This window comes from Tachysurus fulvidraco, chromosome 7, assembly GCF_022655615.1.
Source record: "Tachysurus fulvidraco isolate hzauxx_2018 chromosome 7, HZAU_PFXX_2.0, whole genome shotgun sequence".
Taxonomy (NCBI): domain Eukaryota; kingdom Metazoa; phylum Chordata; class Actinopteri; order Siluriformes; family Bagridae; genus Tachysurus; species Tachysurus fulvidraco.
The window spans coordinates 13,638,782-13,655,974 of NC_062524.1; the positions used below are offsets into that span (position 1 = coordinate 13,638,782).

The 17,193-nt window shown below is 40.4% G+C and overlaps 1 protein-coding gene across 9 annotated transcripts in view; it reads right to left on the minus strand.

Annotated features, from left to right (window-relative positions):
• Nucleotides 1–1,041: 1,041 nt before the first annotated feature.
• Nucleotides 1,042–17,193, minus strand: part of epb41a (erythrocyte membrane protein band 4.1a) — a 30,528-nt gene continuing 14,376 nt past the window's right edge. For 5 of the 9 annotated variants that reach the window (XM_027163689.2, XM_027163684.2, XM_027163688.2 and 2 more), the window contains 13 exons: nucleotides 16,894–17,046; nucleotides 16,700–16,797; nucleotides 16,319–16,494; nucleotides 12,763–13,013; nucleotides 11,506–11,580; nucleotides 10,527–10,556; nucleotides 7,656–7,718; nucleotides 6,715–6,888; nucleotides 5,666–5,794; nucleotides 5,446–5,532; nucleotides 5,244–5,324; nucleotides 5,047–5,170; nucleotides 1,042–4,362 (listed from right to left, as the gene is read on the minus strand). In XM_027163689.2, the coding sequence (XP_027019490.1) occupies nucleotides 5,072–5,170; nucleotides 5,244–5,324; nucleotides 5,446–5,532; nucleotides 5,666–5,794; nucleotides 6,715–6,888; nucleotides 7,656–7,718; nucleotides 10,527–10,556; nucleotides 11,506–11,580; nucleotides 12,763–13,013; nucleotides 16,319–16,494; nucleotides 16,700–16,797; nucleotides 16,894–17,046 (1,416 nt within the window). In that variant the 3' untranslated portion in view covers nucleotides 1,042–4,362; nucleotides 5,047–5,071. The remainder of the gene's footprint in view (nucleotides 4,363–5,046; nucleotides 5,171–5,243; nucleotides 5,325–5,445; nucleotides 5,533–5,665; nucleotides 5,795–6,714; nucleotides 6,889–7,655; nucleotides 7,719–10,526; nucleotides 10,557–11,505; nucleotides 11,581–12,762; nucleotides 13,014–16,318; nucleotides 16,495–16,699; nucleotides 16,798–16,893; nucleotides 17,047–17,193) is intronic. The other 4 variants (XM_047816011.1, XM_027163686.2, XM_027163687.2 and 1 more) reach the window with 4 other exon arrangements.

Below are 17,193 nucleotides of genomic sequence, written 5' to 3' on the forward strand. Positions count from 1 at the left end.
TATCCAGGTTTCTGTTAGTGCAAGAAAGTCTAAGGAGTAATGAGATGCTAAAGCAGAGATAAAATCAGCTTTCTTTACAGCAGACTTTTGAGACTTACACAACAGAGGAGGGTAGATGAAGTTACTGGGATTGTGACCTCTGCTCTTTATCGAGAGCATCTGCAACAGGAAGAGTTGAGTACAGAGATGGGTTTGAGGCAAAGATCTGCAGTCAACCAAGAGTTAGATTTAAGGTATGGTAGAATGTATCAAACAGTACGCTTATGTTACAATGTGTTATCGAGATACTTAAAAACCGCTTCAGTTTAAATGAGTAAGACCTGCCCACAGACTGAAACTACTCCTGATTAATCAGCTGAGAGAACAACAAAGACCAACACTATAAGATCAACAATGCTATAGAATATAACAGAATTCAAATCACACTACTCTAGAACAAAGTGAGTTAAGCAGATAGTATACAAAAGTCAGGAACCTACTTTACCTGAAGACAAAATATTCAAATAAAGCACACTAAAGCACATGATCCCACTACACCGATCCATGTTATCAGGTCTAATTCCATTGTTGTGTCTTAACGGTACACATATGTGATTTTCTTCAGAAGTGCATGGACACAAAAGTCTGATGTTTTCACATTAGACCTGAGTCACTTTTATATGTTGTCCTAGATCATTTACATATCTGATAAGTGATTCAGAATCCTACTATTGAAGAAATAGGCATGCACATGTGCAGATAAGGACACGATCATATGCATCCAATCTGAGTGAAGAATCGGAATTGGAGCCTAATTATGTAAGCTCCATCAGCACGATTACAGTCCTAGTTATACAACAAGCACACAATGATTATTTAACAGATTTATAGAACAGGATGTTTATGGATGTTACCTATGCACTATGGTTTGAATAGATTACAGCATTTTATCACTTTATCATTTTATATTCTTCTCATATTTGAAAGCATTTTATTACATAGTCTAAATTAAATGTTTTACTCAAAGACAGACAGAAATCATTAAGTTCACCTTGCTCTCCATTCAGTGTTATACTACTTTTATTTAAAAATATGTAAATCAGTCTACACAACATCACAGATCAATCAAAACACATTACAAAATGTTCAGGAGTCTAATTACAACGCGACCACCAGAAACAACGAAAAGTCAAAAGTAATAAAGTAATAAAGGCCCTAAGTTTGCAGTGAAATGCTGAAAATAAGGACATTGAAATAAGACTTAAGCATAAGCAGTAGATTCACTACAGTCTGTGGTGTGAGGAAAGATACCTGACCGTAGATCTGTTGTGTAGCTGTAGGAAAACCCATCAATACCCCAGACATCCATGATGCTTTAGTTCACTTTAGAGAGTCTGGGCCACTGTATTAGCAGTATTAAATATTATTTATACAGCCAGTCTCTTTATGTCTACGTAAAGCAGTGAAATGGAACAAACAGGGAACAGAATCCAACATTTTGCTGCATTTTTGAAAGTGAAACGTACAATAAGACTGAATTAGAGTTTATTCAGCACATGAGCAAAATAAGGAGGAACAGAACCTTGCAATAAACCTCTCCATTCACAGGAGCAGAAAGGGAGAAACGTCAAACACCAGAAAGCACATATCACTTAGGTTTCCTTACAAAATCCTATTTATACCTTTATCAAAGAAGTTTGGTTCATTTGTAGTGGGACAACAGCCCACAAAAACCTAACACTATCTTTAACATTAATAATGAATCGCCAATGAAATGAAATTCTAATGAGGAAGATGGTAAACATTTTATAGACGAGTAACTCTGAGCACCGTTTATTCACTTGAATCAGTAATGTTACTCTGTTTTGGCTTTAATTCTAATAACTTTAGTGAGTGTTTTGAGCTGTTATTTATCTGAGTGTTATTTTTGTTTGTATTGTGCACGTTTGCATGCTAGCAGACTAGCTGACTAGCACAGTCAAGGCATGGCAGTGGAAAGCCAAATGGCAAAGAATTTGAGTTCACTGGTCTTCGTTTCTCTGAAAGTATTTAAAGCCAATTCTACACATTTTTAGAATCAGTTCGGCAACATGTCAGATCAAAGTCTAATCCTAAGTCATTTTGTGAGTCCAGAGATTCATAGAGTCAAAGACATTGCATCATCCATCCATCATTAAGGAGATTCCATGATTTAATAAATCACCCACTCAGGTCACGAGAGCTGGTGCATCCTACAGTTTCACCTAAAAATCTGAATCTGGAAATTTAATTTCAGAAAGAAAGCCAAATTAACACATTCTTTAACACGCCACTATATGTAAATAAAACGCCACTATATGGCCAGATGTATGTGGACATCGGACCATCAGATTATGAGCTTTAATCTTCTGGAAAGACTTTCCTTAGATCTTTGAATCTGACTGTGGGGTTTGTGCTCCTTCAGAGACAAGAGCATTAGTGGTGAAAAGATAAAAAAATACAATTGTATGTTTCCAAATTTTATGGAACAGTTTGGAGAAGAACCATATGTCAGTGTGATGTGCAGGATACACATACTTTTGCCTATATAGTGTAGCAATATCTTTTGTTAAAAAAAAACATGATATGTTCCAGCAAAGACACAAAGACTGTTCTAACACAGCCATCATTCCCTGGAATCTTCTTCCGAGAGGAAAGGTTAGAGTGGCGAGTTTGCTGGGGTCTGACACTGTCATGGCCATGAGACCTGAAAATGTTTGGGGACATCAGTGGAGCTGGAGTGTCTACTGCTGCAAAAAGGAAAACAGGGCCACAGATCTAATTATGTTGCTACCCAGTGGTGATACTTTCAGTTGTAAAGTTGTCTCCCTGTAACGGCCAGACACTTGTGGTGATAAGTGGTCACTGTTTAGAGTTGCACTGTTTTACAAGACGGACTGTGCCACTGACACCTGTCTTTGTTCATGAACCAGTTTAGCGGAGAGTCAAGCCATATCCTAGCCCAGAAACCACACAGATGAGAGTGAGGCCTCAACCAACTCCACAACAGAGGTATCAGTGCTTGATCCAGTACAATAACCATCACCGCTTCTGCTCTGTGTGCAAGCAGCGTACCACTGGACAAAGCTGTTTCTTTAAGGTGATCCGTGCCGAGACTGAGGACAGTATATGTTAAGATGTGGCAGCAAAACATATCTGAATAGAATGTAACCACAGGCCACTAGTCTGCCTGATGGTGATATACATCACCATAAGGTGGGTGCTTAGGATGGAAATACCTAGAGTAGCACATGTTCACATCCCAGCTAAACATTCCAGACAGTGGAAACGACGTGGCATACTGGGAGAGACTCCACCCAGTGAGAGGTGAAACAGTTCATCGAAAGCTAGCAAGCTAGTGAGGGAATTCAACTAAAGTAGCAGTCGCATCACGTGGACGGGGAAAAGGTAGGAAATGTATGCTTTTGATCAGTAGATTATATAAGCATTGAAGGACAGGGAACATAAAGCTGATACTAAGAGTGCGCAGTCCGACGTCTACAAGACTAAAAGATGATGAGGAAAGATGGCTGTATGGCAGTGACGTCTATAACACAAACTACATCATACTGTACTTCACTCTGTGACTGTTGGGAGGTCTGTGTGTGTGTGTGTGTGTGTGTGTGTGTGTGTGTGTGTGTGTGTGTGTGTGTGTGTGTGTGTGTGTGTGTGTGTGTGTGTGTGTGTGGGTAATGTTCAATGCACTTGGTTGTTAGGAGGGAAGAACAACTCAGACTCATTAAAATCTGCACGAAAAAGCGCAGGCTGTCTCTAAGAACCGTAACAAATGAAGTGAAGCAAAAAATAAAAGAGAAGATAATAGTTAAGAAGAAGAAAGAGAAGAACTTGTTCACAATAATGGATATTCTTTAACAGAAGAAAAACAACTGAGACTAATTTCTGATGCTGCTGCTCCTTTGTTTCGTGTGACAAAACCCTAAAAACCACTTATGATTTAAAAACGTATTAAAAACCTACCGTTTATCAAACCCGCTAAAATCTATATTTAAAATTGCATTAAAAGACAGGTTTTGTTATAACAATCTGACATGAAACAATCAGCTGTTTTACAGACATCTGGAGAGAGAGAGACAGAGTGAGAGACAGAGTGAGAGAGATACAGAGCGAGAAAGAGCGCTACAGAGAGAGAGAGAGAGAGAGCGCTACAGAGAGAGAGAGAGAGAGAGAAAGACAGACAGAGAGAGGTGCTACAGGAGAGCGTATTCCAATAGAAGGTTGAATCTGATGGAACAGACAGTCTGGAGGTGATCCATTATGTTCCTCCTGCCGGTCAGAAGAGGTTGTGGTTGAAGAAGTCTGGAGTTCAGCATCAGTCTGGTGCGGACGTGAATCAGGGATGGATTTCTATGGAAAAGATTCAAATCTCTGAGTTTACTGTGTCCGTATCCTAGTTAACATACTGAGTCGAAAGTTTATAACGTCTTTGCAGATTTAAAAAAAAGGCAAATCCAAACAATTTTGGATCCAGACAGAGTTCCCAGGCACGTTATGCAACAGAGCAAAAATGTGACACACATGTAGTGATGGGAGGAAGAAAGAGATGAAAGAGATGAAAGTCTAGACACAAAACGTGCTACGACAACAGGATACCGAACGATAAAAAAAATCCTCTGCACATCCTGAGACTAAAGCACTAAAGTAAACAACACATGTTTGATTAAGAGTAGAAGTCATCCAGAGCCATGGCTTTGCACGCACAGGCTGTGTGTTCAGCTCGAGAGAGAGAGTTAAGTGTATACACAGCACCATGGCAGGGCACTAAACCATGCCAGACACACCACACCTCACACAAACAGTTCCTCAATTACACACACATGGCTCTACCACCAAGTCCTTTCTTTTCTTTCTTTCTTTCTCTCTCCTCGAACATTACACGTTACCTGCCTTAACACGAACCATGCAGCGGTAACCAACACAGATGTGTTTAAATCACGACAGGACCGTGGCACAGCATGAGGGCATCAGGATACAGGGCACTTTATTGTATTGATCTGTTATCGGACATCACTGTGTTAAATCTGTCCTCACCTGTATGTGGTTTATGGAGTAGACTTTAATCTGGGGTGATCTCTGTTTCCTGATGCACTACAACTTTAGTAACAGACATGTCTGGGTGCTGCTCCTTTGCCTCCTTTATTGCCTGAGCCAAAGCCTAAAAAAAATCTATTAATATTTATAAAGAGTAACAGCTGAAATAATTAGAACTAACAGAATATTTGCTGAACCTTATCGTGGTCGATCTCAGAGTCCCCGGTGATCACGATCCGCTTCTCAATTCGGGTTTCAGAGATTCCTCCTTTCACCATCTAAAAAAATAAGGGACAGTTTAGCTGAAGAAATGCTGCACAGGTAACTAACTCAGCACTGATAAACATCACATCTCTCATAAGGAAAGTTTCCTTAAAGCCGGCATACGAAGTCCCTCACCTTGGTGATCTGTGTAGTGGTCGTGGTGCTCAAGGTCTCAGAGGTAATGGTTTGTGCGTTGAGAAGCATCCCGATGTTCTCATCAGGCTACAGTACAAGAAACAACATGGACACTTCTTCTCATAGCGTTCTCAGACATTTAGATATATCAACTCCACACACACTAACCCTAAGAACACACACAAAAATGCTAAACAAACTGTCACCAAGTTTCCCTTACTTGAGCAGATTCATATGTAATGGTCTTGGTCTCGGTGTGCATTATCGGCCCCTCCTTGGTGGCAGTTTCACTGATCGGGGAGTTGCTCACGTCAGAGACGGTGACTGTGTGTCTCTTCACTAGAGGAGTCTGTTAACAAACAGAGTGGAGGATGACCTTAAGGATGGTCTGAAATACTACACACAATACTGAAATCCCAGCTGATCGTTTAGCCCAGAGGTAACTATAGTAACTTCAATAAGAATCAAGTATTATAACACAAACTGCTATTACTGCTGAAGATACATGAAGGTGGTTATTTAGGTTGAAGGATGGAAACATCCAGAGCTTCAGCATGAATTAAATCTGCAGGGTGGTTCTTGCTCGGATTTATGAGCCGTATTAACACTCTTTAGGAAGTAAAAGAAGTAAACAACTGAAACCAGAAGCACATTATGGACAGCGCACGAACCCAGAGGGTTATTTATCTGAATAGCTCATTTAACTGAATAGCTCCACCTGCTGTACAGCTGCCTGCAGTGCAGTCTCATGGGTGAGCTTGAGAATCTGATGGAGAATGTCTCATTGCATAAAACACGTTTAAAAACAGGAGAAAGCTTTGTGTTCCCCCAATGTTCTAACAACCGGTTCTCATGGATACCGAAGGAGAGGTGAGAGAATAAGGTGTGAAAAGGTTTGGACTGTAGAAAAAAAGTTTTACACCGTTTCAGGTGAGTTTCAGCTTTATTTATACAGAACTGAACACTAACGGTGTAAACGAGGCAGGGTCGGGTCTGAGCGGCGTAACACACCAGTGAGATGACCGGTGGGGATGGAAAGAGCTGAACAAAAATCGACCGACCGACCGACCAATCATTCAATCAATAAATCAATCAATCAGTCTATCAAGCATACACCTAAGTATCGTCTTTATAATGACCCAAACTCAAGTATATCTGGTCACTTTATTAACAGAGGTATTCGTGCCTTTTTTTAGTGATTTTTTGTCCCAGATCAGTACAGACTGCTGACCATGATACTGTTATAATGTTATTTAGCATCCTACTCACCACATCTGACTGCATCTGGCCATTGATGCTGGCTGTGCGGAAAGGCGAGTTTGAGGACAGACGCTTGTCCCACTCGCTGGGCCGTGGCTCGGGGACCGACTCCATGAAGCTGCGCTTGAGCTCACTGATACTGCTGTGGTGACGCATAATCCCTGACTGAGTCTTATCCAGATCCTAGAAATATGATCATGAGAGAAGAAAGAAATCACTTCAAAGACAGGAAGAAAAGAGAGAAAGAAATATAAAGTCTGATCTTTTACATTAGCTCCAGTGTTGTCCAGATGATACGTGTTATCTTTCTGTATTTATTTCGATCATAGATTTTTCAGTTAAATGCTATACTGTGAAGCAGGTTCACGTGTCAATGTGGATGTACAGCACAAGACATCCTCATGTACACAGACACAGAACACTGGATCATTAGAGTCTAAACTTCTCTCATCTACAGAATAACCAGCAGCTCCAACACAATGAGACTGTCCTGAGCCTGATCGAGCCTGACAGACTGATGGAGGACCAGTGATGACTCAAGACACACACTTATGGATTAGAGAGGACGGATCACACGTGTAATGACCTCCTTTTCCAGTGGAGGATGAGCACAGAGATTCAGGTTTAAATGTGAAAGAAAAATAGCGAAGGAAACGGATACTTGCTTTACAATTTCTGAGGTAAACTGTGCATGCAAAGTGTTTTGGGGCAAGCTACAGAACATGGGAAGGAAAAAAACAACACACACAATGAAAAGCTGTGAGTAGAGTTCATGCAAAGACGGGTGTGTGTGTGTGTGTGAGAGAGAGAGAGAGAGACAAAGTGAGAGACAGAGAGAGAGAGACAAACAGAGAGAGAGACAGAGAGAGAGAGAGAGAGAGAGAGAGAGAGAGAGAGAGAGAGAGAGAGAGAGAGAGAGAGAGAAGAGAGAGAGACAGAGAGATACAAACCTCCAACATTAAATTGCTATGTCTGGTATAAAGAGATTCGCCCTCAATTTTTTTCGCTCGTTTCTGCAAAGAACAATAATAGAGAAGAGAAGCGACTGATTACAGCTTGTCAGTGTGGATTGTAATAAGTGAGGAATCACAGGCTGTTCGAGCTGCAGTGAGCATTCAGTGTGAAATGTGATGGAGATGTGATCAGTGTTCAGTGCAGTGAACATGTAGTGAAGTGGTGTACGTAGCTGAGGCAGGAGGGAACACTGACAAGTGTACATACACAATAATGACACAATAAAGTGTTTCTCCTGCTTACTGAAACACACAATGTCTTATTTATTTATGTTTGTTTGTTTATTTATTTATGGCCTTTACTCATCAACATTTGGCTCATCAAATATCTATATAACCAAAAGTATGTGCACCCTGACCTGTGCACAAAGCCCCTGAGCTCCATAAAGACATGGTGTGTTAAAGTGTTACATTCTCTGGGGAATGTCGCCAGAGTTGGGGGTCGAACTGGGAACTCCACCAAGAGCAACAAAACCAAAGGAGACACTGAACAATGACTTCACAAAGACAGATACACCAGGACAACATATAATAGGAAACAGGTGACAAACGACATTAACCCTCCTATTGTCCTCCTATACATTTTAGGAGCGCTGAGTCAACTTGACCTTGACTGTTTTAACTGCTTATAAAAAATTAAGTATATAATGATAGCCTTTTTTTTTTCACCTTTTTGAAACTCACGTGCGTGTGTGTGTGTGTGTGTGTGTGTGTGTGTGTGTGTGTGTGTGTGTGTGTGTGTGTGTGTGTGTGTAAAGATTGTTGGTAGAAGAAGAAGAGAAGATATGGTCCCCAGCTGGACAAATGCATCTAACAAGTGTGAAATATTTACAAATGAGTAGCTTTTGTTTTTTCTGGAGGCCTAATGAATTGCTATGCCCATTGCTTGTGTGTGTTTGTGTGTTTGTGTGTTTGTGTGTGTGTGTGTGTGTGTAGCATCATTTCGGTAGATCATATTTTGCCCTCTGCTAGTCAAAGATATATCAAAAGTGAGAAATATTTATAAATTTGTAGCTTTTTTTTTCCCTGGAGGCCTAATGGAATGCAATGCCCAATATGTGTGTGTGTTTGTGTGTGTGCATGTGTGTGCGCGCGCGCACGTGTGCGTGCGTGTGTGTGTGTGTGTGTGTGTGTGTGTGAAATGTTTACAAATGTGTAGCTTTTGTTTTGTCTGGAGGCCAACTGAATTACAATGCCCAATGCTTTGAACAGTGTTTGTTTGTGTGTGTGTAGCATCATTTCTCTAGATCATATTTTGCCCTCTGCTAAGCCGAAGGCATATCAAAAGTGTGAAATATTTACAAATGTGTAGCTTTTATTTTTTCTGGAGGCCTAATGAAATGCAATGCCCAATGTGTGTGTGTGTGCGCGCATGTGTGTGTGCGCGCGTGTGTGTGTGTGTGTGTGGTGTGCGAGTGTGTGTTTTGGGTGCGTGTGTTAGTGGACATTTTATGTGTGCATTTTTGTGTCTGTATGTATGTTCATTGTGCTGAAAAGGGCAAAAGTGTGACCTATTGCCCCATTAAATGTGGCCGGGTCAAAATTACCCAAGCAGATCCAAAACACATAGTATATACTGGTCTGAACACAGAGTTCAACGAAAATAGAAAAAAATAATTTTACTTGCAAAGTTCATAATTTAGAACAAGCCTGGTAAATTTCAAGCAAATATGTGGAAGAAAACCCAAGTTATGACACATTAAAACCTACCAGCCGGGTCAAATAGACCCAGGGAAAATAGGAAGGTTAAACCAGCTGCAGCTATATGCCTGAAAGCACCCCCTTTGGTGGTCTTGCTGAAAATCATCCCAGTAATTCCTCACATCACGTTGGAGTGAAGATCTCGAGTTTCCTGCACAGAGCCCTGACTCTGACTCCTCTGAACCCCGACTGAACACCACTGAACACTGACTCAACCCCACTGAACACTGACTCAACCCCAGGACTCACTCTTACACCATCAGCGTCTGATCTCACTAATGATCTTGTAGCTGAATGAACACAAATCCTCACAGCCACAATCCAGCATCTAGTGGAAAGCCTTCACAGACAAGTGGAGATCATTAGAACAGGGGAATAAATCTGGACCAGGATGTTCAACAAGCTCATATGGGTGTGATGGTTAAGGGTGCACATATTTTTGGCCATAAAGTGTATTTCCTTTCATTTACCTTGTGTATTTGTCTAATTGTTTGTTTATGTCCCTTGTTTTCCTCCATAGACAGGTACTGGAGCTCAGCAAGACATTATATATTTAATAACTAGCATTCATTACCAGCATTTAATAATTTGACAAATGCATCCTGTTAGTTCATTAGAACAAAGTCTTTATACTGAAAGTGCACATGACTTCTCATCACCTGATGGCTTGTCAGTACACTACAAAAACTTCTATTTAAAATCCCTCATATATCTGATGCAAAGTTAAATCAAATGAAGAAGGTACAATCCCCCCCAGCCCCAGCCCCAGCCGCAGCCCCAGCTGTACACGTCCACCAGGTCTGGGAGACAACTCAAGCAAACAAAATTCATTCTTACAGTCATAAACATGCTCTTCCTATATACAGCAGCAGGTAATATGCAAAAGCACATGCAGAGACCATTCATAGCACCTATATTAATCATTCATTACATTCTGATGTGTAAATAACAAACCAGCCATAATGAACAAGAGTCAGACGCAGCCAGAGAAGATAACACAATAAAAAATAATGAATTATTCTGTGGTAGAAGACAAGCAGCAACAGTGAGGATGAGGAAGGTTGTTCTTCGTCATGCTGTAACCCTGAAGTTGGGATAAGTGCCAACCTTGCGCATTCGCACCATCACTTGTGGAGGCTGTACATGCCCCAAAGGAGAGGGAACAAACAGCCATATTAGAGCCTCTCACATACATTAAACCTCCATTAACACTTACATTACTAAACAGCTTCATGTACTCAAGGTTTAAACTGTGTAAAACAAATACATTTGTCAAATGGCATTCAGTCCTGCTTGGTACGTTTGTCTAAACATCTTCCCGGTTCATCTGGTGCCTCTGACCGTCACACTCACTTTTATAATTATTATCCTGTAAAACCTGAAAATGTGAATAGTATGAAAACTTAAAGGTGGGGTCACCGATGTTTGAGAAATGCTTCAGAAAACCGAGTCAGAAGGACAAACAAAACAAAAACAAAACAAAAATGTAGCCAACATATATAGCGTGTCTTGTCAATATGGTCGGAGAGAGTGTTCAGTGCACATGTGTGACATTAGCAGAAAGCGGTTTTAACATTGACATGGAGGATTAAAAAAAATAGAAAGCGATGAAAGGCTTACAATAAGACAAGTAGTAGGACGTGTTAATATCGGATCAGCTTTCCAGCGCTGGAGAGAACTGAAGCAGCGGGATGTTGGCCGCATATTCACAGATTGGAGTTTCCCGAGTCAGTAACTCCTGAGCTAAACGCTGTTACTAGCAAAACGCGGTTGTAGCTGCCTCTCTACCTTACTACAATAGAAAAGAGGTGTTATTTGTGTAGTAACAGTGTTTAGCTCAGGAGTTATTGAAGCATTTCTCAAACATCGGAGACCCCACCGTTAACTTCTTTACTGATGTACAAACAATTTCCTGTGAAATATAAATTTTGGTAAAATAATCCTTAGAAATGTTTGACTGACATAATAATGTAGAAAAATATATTCATAACATTGTGCACAGTTGTGTGTTAAAGGCCTGAGTAAATGCTGATATTCTCAATTCTTGCCATATGTTCAGTGTAGCTTCCTAAAGTGAAGCACACACCTGACTAATTTTGTCCCCTTTAGTTGTCTTCACTGCCTGGACATCACGATGCCGCAACTCACGCCGAACAAGCATCTGCAGGGGCACATAAATACCCACCCTGGTATCTAGTTCTCTCAGGACACAGACTTCACACAGTTATTTTCATTACTAGCATTCTGTTATACCTCTACAAACTAGTCGAGATGCTGTACACCCACGTAGCTGCTGCAGAGTCCTCATGAATTGGGAAAACTCTGAGCAGTGCCTGTGGGTATGAAATATTCCTTGTATATGTGCACATCTTTGTAGGACTGAATTCGTTTACCGTTCATTAGATCGTCACCCAGTATGCTAATTCCTACTTAGATCAGGAATAATTAGCTGAAGCTCCTGCAGGGTCTCTCAGCATACAAGAGCCTTTGCCAGGGTTCTAGTGTTGAGTATTTCCTGGACTGTTATGACATAGTCGTCAGTCTGCCCCCAGTACCAAGGGGCTAAAAATACAAGCAACCTGGTCATGGTGCCACAAGCGATATTCTCATCTGTACAGAGAGCCTCATGGGGTCACAACCACTAGTAACATGAGAAGAATGGGCCAGGGTCTTATTGAGAGAGTCTTATTACTTTTATGTAATGTAATGTGAGAGTGACACAACTTACTGTCACTGACAGCACTTGCGGAGCTTCTGTACAAGAGCAGTGTCTCAAAATATTTCTGGTGGATTTTGAGGGTGTGAGAAGCTTCCATTAGTTCTAATAGGTTTCACCTTTTGTGCCTCATGTGTCCACATAGTTAGAGATCACGAACCTCTGATCTAAGAATACATTTCTGTCTGTAATATTTAGTTGCACACACTGAGGCAACAGGGTGGATAACATCCCCAGTGAATCTGTCTTTATAGTGATGATCAGTGCTATGCTTCAGTCTTTCCCAGAGTGGTGTAATGTGAGCAAGGAGGGTAGATGTTTTCTGGATCTATCATCTATGTATAGCAAAAGCCTCACATCTCCAAGATTAGTCAAACTGCATCATATAAATACCCATTGCTCTAGAGAAAGGCCTCACAGTAGGACCTTGAATACCTGCCCCTGACAACCAGATAAGCAACTAAACTTTTGTCTAATCTATTATAAACAATTGTTTCTTTTATTATACTTAAAAAATTAAATAATAGTTAGTTTAAGGAATGACATTAAAATATAACACATAATATAATAAATAATAATCACAATAAATGCATTCTCAAAAATAGGCAATAAGCTTATATAATGTACCTTGATCTCAGACGTGTCCTGGAGTGCAACACTTTGCATTTTGAAGGTCCCAGTCACACAGCTCTCTGCCTTTACCTCAACCTTGTTGTCCTCCGATTGAGACGGTGGACGTGTGGGTGTCAGCAAGCCTTTGTGCTCCACCTGGATGGCTGATGTCACCATGGGAGAAGGAGCTGTTTCGCCAATGGAGATAGGAGACATGATGGGAGCGCTGACTGGACGTGCTGTCTTATTTAAGGTGGACACCATTGCTGAATGGAGAAGATTAGATTGTGGGATAGAAAATAAAAAAGAAATCATGTAATTTTCATTTTTTTCCCCTAAATAGTTGTTATGACAAAATATGACGTGACTAAGTTATTTAAAACCTCAGTATAGCTTATACTGTATTTTGCTCAAGTGCACAACCTCAGTAGCAGACCTGCTGTTATTATCCAATCACATGCACATACTTAAATGATTTAGCTTTAGAAGACGTTACTTCTCTGATACATTACTTCACTAACACATTGTTTTTGATTTCTGTGTCATATGACTTCAAATCTTTATTTAATTCTTACTTTATTTCTCATGTGTATTGTAGCGTCTGGTACAGGTCATTTTAGATTTCATGTCCCAGGCACCCTAAATTTCAACATCTACTCCTCAATTAACCGATGACCACTCAGTTTTACGATTTTATTGAGGGCTACACTCCACAGCGTCACACACCCACAACTGGCTCCAGAATGTCTGGAGCCTACACAAAGACCAGATAACCCCATGCGGCTTCTCTGATTGAACTCATAGGTGCCCTCAACCAGAACACACACACACACACACACACACACACACAAAACACAATGAGACATTCCTTTTACTAATAAAACCCGAAGATAAGGTACTCTAAGGTTCTCATTCTTATAACCCTTTTTGTAATGTGTTCTTCTTTTAAGGCTTGCTTGACTTAAAATTATTTGCTCCTTAATTTCCTGACAAGGGTGTATTTTCTTCATGTGTCAGAAAACAACATTGTATTTAACATCAGTTATACTCGAATTACTGATCATGGCATGTTAATGTATACCTGTTCTAATGCTGTATGCCCCTTTAAGGTCTGATATCAGAATGTATACGAAGCTATCGTTTTCTTTTTACTTCCCTAATGAAAGTGCATCTTGTTTTATGTTTCATTTTTGTTTCTTTGCCTTTATAAGAACACAATATCGTATTAACATCAGTTACCCTTCGATTACTGATCTGTGTATGTAATGTACCGCTGCCTTTATACCGTCATTACCCTTCATGTTTAGTATCCAAATGACCACAAAATTATCGGTTACTCGTTTTTTTTTAAACAATGGTGTATTTTATTTGAGCATGAAAGGCGCCATACCGTCTTAATACACCTTGGATAAAACTTTAAAGTCATCTAAAAGTTTGATAACTAAACCATGCCCACAGACACCTGAAACAAAGGGAGTTTTTCCCTCCAAAATCCTGACCGAAGTATTGGTCATCTCCCCAAAGCTGGGTGGAGTTCGCAACCTTTAAATTGTCACAAACACCACTAATCCGTGGTCAGACTTTCGGAACAGCTTCAAGACGACTCCATCTTCCTTCAAAGAAGTTCCAGCAAGCTTCACTTCCAAGAACTGCTCTGATCTTCAGGAGAACTTGGAAGAACGTCTGACCCCACCCTAACTGACTCCTCAGAGATTTCTCTGTTGCATCCGGACTCTTGTGCAGTAAGCCAATGCAAGTAACCGTTTCCTCTACCAACCAATTTAGATGCATATTTTAAGTAGGAATCTTTCATTGAATCATTAGGTGAATTTAAGTTTCCGGTGACGATTTCCCAGTTAGGGTGTGATTAATTTTGAAGTTTAAGCTTGCCATTCCTTTCCTCCCTTTCTATAATTTCTTCTTTCCAATCTCTTCCTCCCTTTCCCCAATTTTAATTTCTTTTGTTTTATTTTATTTTCATCTTCGTTTTCCCCATTTCTTTTGTTTGTTTGTGTAGTTAGTTTTATGTTGTGTTTGTCTCATTCATTAAATGCCATATTTTTGTGCCAAATAAGTGATTGCCTCTGAGTATCGCAACATCTGAGTATCGCAACAGTATTGCAACATTAAGGCACCTGCAACATCTGGTCTGAACTACATGCTCTATTGAATTTAATTTAAATTACGGTATAAAGTAAAAGGGAAGCGAATCTTTCTTGGCCGGGAAGATACCGCCTTCAAGAATTAATAAAGGTTACATGGCCTGTTCGCCGGACGAACAGACCAAATAAGTGCAACGTTAATTCCATTACCGTTAATTTCAACTTAGGTTAAAATATTTAGAAAAGTCACTATAACACATTATAGTTACTTATAAATATTTACCTTGCTTCGCGAGCCAAAATCGCTACAGTATTTATGCCTTGTCTCATATGTATAATGCTGGAAGGCTCCAATTTCTCCTCAGGATCTATAAAGTGTTTATTATCTTGTTAAAGGTGGGGTCTCCATTGTTTGAAAGCCAACGTTGACATTTGAAATCACCAAAACAAACACGTCCCTAACCCAAATGGGTCCCACCCCTGTATTGATAGCTACGCCCACACATACATACGTAACACAGGCAACTAATGGAAAGAAATGTGTCTATCATAGCTGAAGGGAAGAACAATACGATTGCAGATAAACAAACAAGCAAAAATGACACACAAGTATAATCATGCAAAGGACGGCATATATTAGTTCTGTGTAACAAAGCAAAACCAACGTTACTCACCTATTGAGAAGGAAAAAGCGCCTCGGTGTCTTAAGTAAAGTCGGCCACATATTCACAGATTGGAGTTTCCAGAGTCAATAACTCCTGAGCTAAACGCTGTTACTAGCAAAATGCAGTTGTAGCTGCCTCTCTACATTACTACGATAGAAAAGAGGTGTTATTTGTGTAGTAACAGCATTTAGCTCATGATCTATTGACTCGGGAAAGTCCAATCTGTGAATATGCAGCCAACTTCCGGCTCCTTCAGTTCTCTCCAGAGCTGGAAAGCTGATCCTATATTAACACGTCCTACTTCTTGCCTTATCGTAAGCCTTTCTTTGCTTTCTTTCTTTGTTTTTATCCTCCATGCCAATGTTAAAACCGCTTTCTACTAATCTCACACATGCGCACTGAATGCTCTCTCTGCCCATATTGACAAGACACGCCCATTTCTGCTCATTGGCTACACTTTTGTTTTGTTTTTGTTTTATTTGGCAGCCCGACGCAGTTTTCTGAAGCATTTCTCAAACAACAAAGAGTCTGTTCTCCACCCCTTTTCCTTATGTGTGTAAATGTCTCCCCGTTTATCCCGGGAATCATTGTGTTGGTCTCTGTTTGGTGTCTCTGTGTTGTATTTTTTGTGTTTTACTTTCTTTTCTCAGTGTTTTCCATTTTGTGTTTTGTTATGTTAATAAATCAGGGATTTTTTTTTTAGCTATCGCTGAGTTTGGGCCTGTTTTTTATCTATAAAAGACACCCCGGTTTTGTGACACTTACATCAGTCTGGAATAAAAGAGAGAATGATAGAAAACAAACCTCCATCTAAGCTGTGAGAGGCCATTTTATTGGCAAAGCGCTTGAAGTCGGGTGCAGGGCGGTTGATCATGGAGCTGGCCTGCCGAGTTTGAGCCTGAGTTCGTCCACTATACCTGAACTTGGAGCCCAGGGCCAGTAGCTTCCTAGGTGTGGTGGCAGCTTCGGTAGACGTCAACCTGGGAAGAACAGAACATATTTAATGTGAATCCTCCTCCATCATCCCCATTCCCATATTTATAAATGCTCCTGATCTCACTCTGTTTTCTAATTCAGGTTTATTTGATTCAGTTGATTGCCACTATGTTTACCCTCAGACTGCTACATGAAACATTTCTACAATTTAATGCCTGGTCATAAAGTTTGTCTCGTTTTTTTACTCACCTGAAAAAGGCGTGGTGTTCTACACACACTTTCCAAAGCTTCTTAGAAGCTTTGTAATTGGGCAGCTTGAAGCCAATAGCACTCTCATAATGTTCCAGCTAGAATGGTCCAAAAAGAGAGCAGATCTTGTTGGAATTGGAGCAGAACTAAACATCATCGAAATAAAACAATGAGATGATATTGAGCTTTTGTACCTCAGATGGCCGTAGCTTGATGAAAAAGCTGCTACGTTTGTAGGAGACTTTCAGCACTTTGGGCCATGGGAAACGATTAATCCTCAGCTTGTCTTTATAAACCATGAGACCACTGGAGCAGACACCCAGCATGATATCCACCCCGTTCAGATCCTGAGAGACAGAGATGCTTTAAACACCTGTCCAGTTATATGGAACATCCATCTAACTTCAGCACCTCGCATAACATAACCAAATAAAAACAGAACCAAAAGCTAACCTTCCCAGAACACTGAAGGAACCTAAAGAGAACACAGAGCC